At 35.8% G+C, this 8,167-nt stretch overlaps 1 protein-coding gene across 1 annotated transcript; it reads right to left on the reverse strand.

The window, feature by feature from the left end:
- Positions 1-6,429: 6,429 nt before the first annotated feature.
- LOC104494179 (testican-3-like) lies at positions 6,430-7,800 on the reverse strand (the record flags this gene model as incomplete). The annotated part of the gene is made up of 2 exons (XM_010136981.1): positions 6,430-6,632; positions 7,663-7,800. Coding segments are annotated over 2 exons (311 nt in total), but the record flags the coding sequence as incomplete, so codon positions are not given.
- Between the last annotated feature and the right edge of the window lie 367 nt (positions 7,801-8,167).

An 8,167-nucleotide genomic window follows, 5' to 3' on the forward strand; every position in this document is an offset into this window, starting at 1 on the left:
CTGCTGTTGAATATTAATAGGGTTTTTTTTCCATTGTTATGTAGCGGTGTTCAAGGAGCAGTGGAGTGGGAGAGAATTTAAAATAAACTGACCTCTAAACGACAGTAAAGAGACATGTATTACAGATTTGAAAGTGAAAAAAAAGGGCTTCTTTCACTCACTTTCTCATACTAATTGAAATCTAACCATGGTTAGAGGACAGTTAACCAGTCAGCTAGTTCTTACACTGTAAGTCAGATCTATGGATCGTAGGAGTGAACTGTAAATTAAGGGATCTACTCACTACCTGTTTGATCTTGAGACACACCTTGTGCCAGTACTGCCAGTTCTTTTACCTTCATAAAACTGCTACAAGAAGTTTACTTAGATGGCAGTGCTTTTTCTGGTGATATGCTGAAATCAAGTGAAAGTTACTACACAGAGAGAGAAAATAGTAATGCAATTTCTGCTACATAAATTTATCAAGCTATCTTAATGGACAAGATATACAACGTTCAGTGGCATTATTCCACTTTCACACCAGAATTTCAGTAACTTACCATTTATCTAAACAACAGCTCTGGACGATTCCCTGCACTGAGTCAGGCAAACATTTGTAATGGCTGCACGAGATCACACCTGGGCAAACACCTGCTATAAAGTGCTGCTTCTGAGGAACTCTTTAATGTGCCAGAAATCCATCCCCAGCTTCTGGGGTGGTCAGCGGCGCGATTCCTACATGCTCTGTGCCATGATGCCACTACGGGACCTGAACTTGGCTCAGCACTCGCATGTAATTTCTGATGTGAATGATACGCTATAAAGCTACGTAGCCTAATAAAACGTGTGTGTGGAAATTATGAGGGGAAAGAGCAGCATGAGCAATGGACTTACAATCATAAAACTTTTTTATTCAGTGACAGCATCAGTCAGACACTGAAATACACAGAGACTGCCAAAACACTTGTAGTTTTTTTCCTGCCTTCCTTTCCTTTGAGTTTGATTTAGTACTTTTTTCTTTTTTTTTTTTTTAACTAATAAATTCTTTTTCCCCTGAGGAAAGCTTTTACTTGGGTACATTTTCAAGGCATAAACTAAAACTGTTGGTAGGTTTTCTTCAGAAAATTATTAGGAGTAGTCAGTCTTATTTAAACCATGTATGTTAAGCTGCTGTGCCTTCAAAGTAGCCTCCTTCTCGTGCTCTGGGAGGATTTCTAGGGACAGATCCTAGAGCTCTACTGAAGGAAGCAGCCCTACTCAACAATGTATGTGTCCTTCCTTCACTGGAAACAAGTCTACAGTGAAGATAGAGCGTAGTGACAACTTTCATACACAACTTTCCATCACACTGAGCAAACATGAAAACTTCCCAACACAAAATAAACAAACTTCCTTACAGGTAGAGCTGTACTCTGCAGGTGGCTGCCGCTGGTATTAGGGGAATAAGAATTCTTAAGACAGTTTTTAATAATTTCAACCTCACTTATAAAATGTATGCCTCATATGAACCAAGCACATTTTTACAGTAATTCTTTACTTTGGGGGATTTGGCTTGGCCTTATATTGGTGACATCTTTAAAACAATTTCTAGATCTTGTTTTCTTCGAGAATGAATGTTTACATTAGAAAAGAGATAAACAACTTCACGCAACAGATTTTGAATTAAAGCATGTTTTTTCAGTTCCTCAGCAGCACAACGGAATAATGCAGCACAAGAGAATATACTCAAGCACAGTAAAACTGAGCCAGCCTTGATGAAGTTTTGCATAATGTTCAAAACCAATTGATTTTTAATTAATTATAGTATGCTTTGAAACACTGCATTATTTTTCAGAACTAAAGAAAAGAATCACAGCATTATGGCTGTAAAATTAGACCCTTACTATAGATTGCTATTGCTGGAGTTCTCTTGAAAGAAGGGAAACCCTCAGTCATCTTTGCTACCTTTCAAACAGTATCAACCAAGTATTTTTACTCACTACTCTTAGACCTCAGACTCAGTAAAACTTGGCGTGGCCCTCCAGCTCCACCAGGCACATAGACATCAGCCAGAACACTACAGTTGCAGAAGAGGTCCAATATCCTCTTCCTCACAGAGACTGAAGTCCAGCGGACAACTTAACCTCACCAAAAGCTGTTGGTACATAGGGCTATGAGGTAAGCACACTATGAAAAGGGAAGGAACTTGAGAGCCTTTGAACACCAAGTAGCTTAACTCAGTGCCTTGTGCTGGGTATAGCTCCAGTTGGAGGGATGTGTATTCTTACTTTTTTTTTTCTCAGTAGATTGCAGAATGTTCTCTGAGTTTGCAGAGCAGCTGTGAATACTATGGGCTGATAGGGACAACAGGCCCCCTCTTCGTCCAGCTTGATTTTAACTGATAAATTTCAACCGTCTTGGCAAAAATGCTTATAGGCATGAGCATGAGTTTTATGGATACCCTTGTCCGAAGTTTTAATCAAATTCTTCTACAGAGTCACGTGGAAAGCTGGTGAAGAGATGTAAAATGCTTTGCGTTATTACTAATGTTACAGCATGGGGATCCTTTTTAAAAACAGGCATACACATTTCACTTGTAGAACTCACCTTCAAGAGGACAGACATATTCTGCAGTAGTCCCTTTTTCAGGATTTGGTTCAATTAGCATCTGAAACAGAATAAAAAAATTCAAGCCGATGTGGCATATCTTGGGATAGGCAACTCTGTTTCCCATTCTTGCTCTGGCTCCTTAACTTCGGCGTCATTTCTACTGCCATTTCCCCAATGAATTAAAAAGCAGACTGCCCGCATCCTGTACGGCGAGCACAACGACACCATGTTAGCAGACATGTTTACTCATGACAAAATGTTATCCTTCAGCATGCCCAGTATGGTACGTGCCTTCAGGATTGGGTTGGGTTTTTAAAAAACTTTTGATATTTTAATTTTAATTACTTACACAGTGTTAACTGGTTAAGTTGGAGATTATTCCAATCCATTATATCGTTCTTCATGTTTATTCCCATCTGTTTCTTCAAACAGAAATTCGGTGACAATCTACCTAGCGTCCACTGAACTAGCTGAAATAAAATTGTGGATGATTTGCCACTACCATATTTCAGATTAGCGGAGAAACAGTAAAAAGGGACTACTGTATTTCAAATAAATTTGTGCTGCCACAGCTCTACTTAAATACTATTTTTAAAACCTTTTTGTAATTAGAGATATATAAACCATTCTAATGAAGAAGCCTCATAAATACAGACATTTTTTCATTTCCTATGAAGCATAGAATTAATCCATTTTCTGATAAACTTTTTATTATTCCACCTGGGCAATGGATTATTTGATAGAAGTAAAAGAAATACAGTTCTTGTCCATGTGCACAAAACAAGTAGCAATTTTCCTACTATCATCATGGTCTGTCTTCCTCAGTCTTGTACAGTAATTCAATTTTTGTACAAGCAAACTCATGATAATTCATCTACTTTTAAACCATGCCTATCTATATAGCTTGACTTGAAATATTCCTTTCAAAGACCATATAGTAATTGATTTCATTGAACTCAGTATTCCTTACTTTTTAATGAGTCTGAGGATTGTAATTCCACACATTGTCCGAAGAGCACAAGGATTAAACCCTGTATCTGAAAATCTCCAAATTTGTACCAGAACCTTTTCATGAGTATATATATATGTGCACAATTACAAGATCAAGAGAAAACAAAAACGAACGACAATGACACTGTGAAAAATAATGAAGTTTTAAAATCAAGGGCTTCCTACTGCTTTCTGCCTGACTGTACTCACAAGGACATACCTCTGTGCAAATTTTTGTACATGACAGTAACAAGGAAAAAAGCTTTTGATCATTTTAGTTATTTAGCGATTTTATAGTATCAGTCTTTGCCTGTATTTGTGCTAACTGCTCCTGACTTCATGCATTTCTTTTAATGCTGCAGCGAAGGAGTTTCCAGTTCATTTGGTATCATGGAAGCAAATCAACACCATAATATTAATCCATAAACAAATTTTCCTTTTTTTTAAAAAAAGGATGTTTTCGAAGCACACCTCACACTATCAACTTCCTCTCTGGCTTTTCCTCATAAATAAAAAACAATTCAAGTGTTTGTTGTTGCTGCTTCAGTTTTGGAACAGAAAAATTCTCCAAAGTTACCCTGAATCTCCTTTGTCACTGTAAATTTAGCTATCTTGAATTATTTATGACTTCAGCTACCTTCTGATGGGTAGCTTTGGGGGACTCGGGGACTAAAATCCATGCATATTCCCTTCTCTTCCAGTTCAGTGGGCCATTTCCAGAGAAGAAGGAATATAAACTTCTTCCATGCTCTTCTCCATGACGGTTCATTTTAGAATGGAATTCACATTGTAATCCCATTAGGCAAACACATTATGAATTCTCCTTCCATACTTTAATCCTCCTAATATCACAAGTTTTAATGAAATCCATTTTCAGTTCGTCATCTAATGACCATTTGTCACATCGGAAAGAAAATCCACAACAGTACTTGCTACATCAGCCAATAACGACAACAATTTTTCTTTAGCTTCTTTATTTAAAATCAATTAATATTTCAGTTAACTTCAGCCATAATAAACTGTTCTCTGATAAAATTCCACTATATTGGAATGGTAAACTCTTATCTACTTTCATTTAAGAAAATAATACAACTGTGCCCCACAAATTATGACAGCATTTAAAAAGAAATCTCTCTTTCTTTACTACGAAATGAAGACAATGCCATAAAAGTACATAACAGAACTACAGAAAATTCAAGAAAAAAAAAACAACAGGAAAAAAGTGCTTCCTATGGGTTTTGCCTTAATCAAAAATTCTTTACTGGAAAAAAAAAGGCTTTATACAAATAAATACATATTTTAATAGGTGAAATGTATCCAAGACATGAATTGTTCCTGTTTCAAAATTTCAAACTACGCAAAAAGACAAAATGATGGGCTATACTGGCCAAAGGTTGGTTACAAGAGCCTTTATTTTGCAAACTATACAGAAACAGTAAAAAATAAAATGCATTATACTTTTCAATATCACATAGGATAAACATTAAATTTAGTATTTAATGTGTAGAAATTAATTCAAATAAGAAACTGATTTTCCTTTTAATTAACCATGGGAAACCAGTGCGCCAATTTTGAAATTACACAACCTGTAGTCTTACATTATACAGGTCATGTCAACTGTACTGCGGGCAGAAAGCAACAGACATGGTGTGAACAAAGACGGTGGAGACCCAAAATGCCTACACAATTAACTAACATGCTAACATAAATACAGTGATTAAAGTAATTTTCTCTACAGTCAAATCTTAAGTGTTACTCTACACAATAATTATAATCTAGTCCACATGGTAATTACGTAACAGTAGGAAAAAAAATTAAAATAACCCATTGTTTTCATTCCAGCAGCAGTACCGATTACTGGTATTAATTTGGTAACTGGGTGTGCTTAGCTATTGCCTAACATCCTATACTGGTATGCATGCTAAAACCTCTCTATTTCTATTTTGCAAGGCACCTTTACAATACGTTCTCTAAGTTTTTGCACTAGTAACAGAAAACAACATGAATTAAGATAAAGATGCAAACCTATTTCCTGAATTAAGAAAATAAAAAGTATCATCATACATTTATTAAAAACTACCTTGGGGCAAGTGCCAATACTCTGAAATACAGCCAGTCGTGTAAAGGTAACATAATTTTAAGCAAATATTTCCTCAAGTAAATTATTTTACACTAATCTGATTAGAGAGAAATACAGAGAAACAACAAAGCAAAAAAATAAGGAAGAACAAGAAAACTTTAGAATTATAGAATTGGTGCTTGTCCATGCTACTGCTTTTGAACAATCTTTTCAATAATGTAGCCATTTCCTAATAAAAAAACGTAACTACAAATGCAAACACAAAGGAGGACTTTACTTTATCTTTCCCTCCCAATAATGTTTCCCATACCTTTGGTTCATTAAAGGCTGGTGAGATGCTATTTGTGCACCAAAGATTTTCTTCTGTAAAACATTTATTTATTAAATGGATAATTTGCAAAGCCTGCAGGGCCTAAAACACTGACAGAACTGAAGGTAAGTTACAGTATGTGTTCTGAAGAGGACATGCACAGTTCCAAGAAAGGGCAAATAACTTTTCACCAGAATTTTAAAGAGACTGGTTGTCTCTACAGTGTGTTTCGTACATTTACATTTTCAGTAGCACGTAACATTTCTTTCTTCAGGCTAGACTTCCAATGTGTTTTCTTCAGCGCAACGGCATTTAAAAACTCGAAAGCACATAATATTATTATTCTCATTTAAACAAAAAGAGTCTATGACTCCAGATGCAATGTTTGAAATAATCATACAAAATATACATGTTTGTTAAAATCCTTTTGATCTTGGAGAGCAAAGGGATTTTATGAAATGTCATCCTGTGAATTTTAGTAAGGTACAATTCATGGACCCCCTAGATATCATCAAATATATCCATCATGATCATCGTCATCATCAACATCATCATCTCCTTCGTCTTCATCATCATCTTCAATTTCGTCTTCATCATTCATTATTTCACCTTCATCATCTTCATCATCCACCCATTCATGGAAATCGCCAGAGGCAAAATCACCTGACGTCTCTAAATCGATAGCTAAAAAGGTGTGATAGTTATAGAAAAGACACATGAGATTCACTACATATTTACAGTATAATATACATAAGCATACAGAAGTCACACCAGAGTATTTAGCTTCAGGACAATTACTTATTTTAAACTACACGGCACGACACAGAAATAAAACATAAATAATACAAAAAATCATCTGTATTAAAAGAAAAAAACTTCAATAAGCATGAATTCCTCCATGTTAACAATGTTAACAAAAGGAGAAAAATGTTATGGATTTGTAGAACTATAATGAGTGCCAGGAACAACTGAAAGATTGAGCGAGAGATTTAAGTCCAGCTTACAGAGGATAACTGATAACATTCACTGTCTGTTCATTTCTAACATATTGACTTGAACTGTCTAGAACTGTCCAGTTGTCTAGAAAGTACCTGGATTAGATGGACAATAGGCCTGAGCTTGTATGTCAAATATTGTATTCAAATTACCCTGTGTTCCAGGCTACGTTCTTTTGTTGTGAAAGAAGTGGAAAGGAGTAATGTAAGACTTTTTTTTAAAAAAGAAAATATTTCATTGCCATTTTTTTAATCTGGGACATGAAATAAAGGTGACATGGGAATTCTTGGAAGAAGTTGCAGAGCTCTGCACGGAAGGGAAAAATAAGGGAAGATTTAGTGTGCTAGGAACTTTTGGCAATTCCCTCAATCATAAACTGAAAAAAAAGTCAAATTGAATTCACTAGCATGCTGATTACCCAAAGGGATTTCATCAAGAATTTTGGGGCTTGTCTAATGCTAATCAGACAACTGATTAGCATTTTCCCTAGGCTTATATATACCATGCCAAGCACACGTATAAGCTCTAGTAATAGCTGACACAGTGATAGGAGATGCAAAAAATAATGAAGTAATAACAATAACAAATTATAATTTGTATTTTTTGTTTCAAAATCCACGTAGTTGGGTCCTTCATCTGTTCTTACTGAAGAAATTTAATCTGGCTGGCAATCAAAGGGAAAAACACCTCTAAACCACATGCCACAAAGGGTTCTTACCGCATTCTGCTGCACCATTTGTTCTGGATCCTGTTACTTCATTACCGTATCTGTCAACACACCAGCACTGCCCTACACTCCCATGGCACTGACTTGGTTTGTAATACCCATCTTCGTCACATAAGGGGATGTATTGCCCTGTGATATATAAATATTGAATAATAATATTAAAAAATGCCTTAGGGCCAATGTAACAATTATAGCAGAAAATCACTACCTTTTGCTGTTTCCTCATTCCAGACTCTACACTGACTGGTTTACTATTATTAAATTCAGTTAAGCAGAAAGTGACTGAATATGCCAAATATGGGAGGGAAAAATAACACATATCAGTCTTGGACTAATTTCAAGAAGTGAACAATCTTCCTTTAAATTTTTCATTGATCCTGTGATACGTATTCCTTACTCCCTGAATGATTCAGTGAAGATCTTTGCTGTATTCTGGGGTAAAGGCTCAAATGTAGCACCCTGTCTCAGCTTGAGCTAAACTTCCTGGTTTGAGCTG

Source organism: Buceros rhinoceros, unplaced genomic scaffold (assembly GCF_000710305.1).
Source record: "Buceros rhinoceros silvestris isolate BGI_N320 unplaced genomic scaffold, ASM71030v1 scaffold40165, whole genome shotgun sequence".
Classification (NCBI taxonomy): Eukaryota; Metazoa; Chordata; class Aves; order Bucerotiformes; family Bucerotidae; genus Buceros; species Buceros rhinoceros.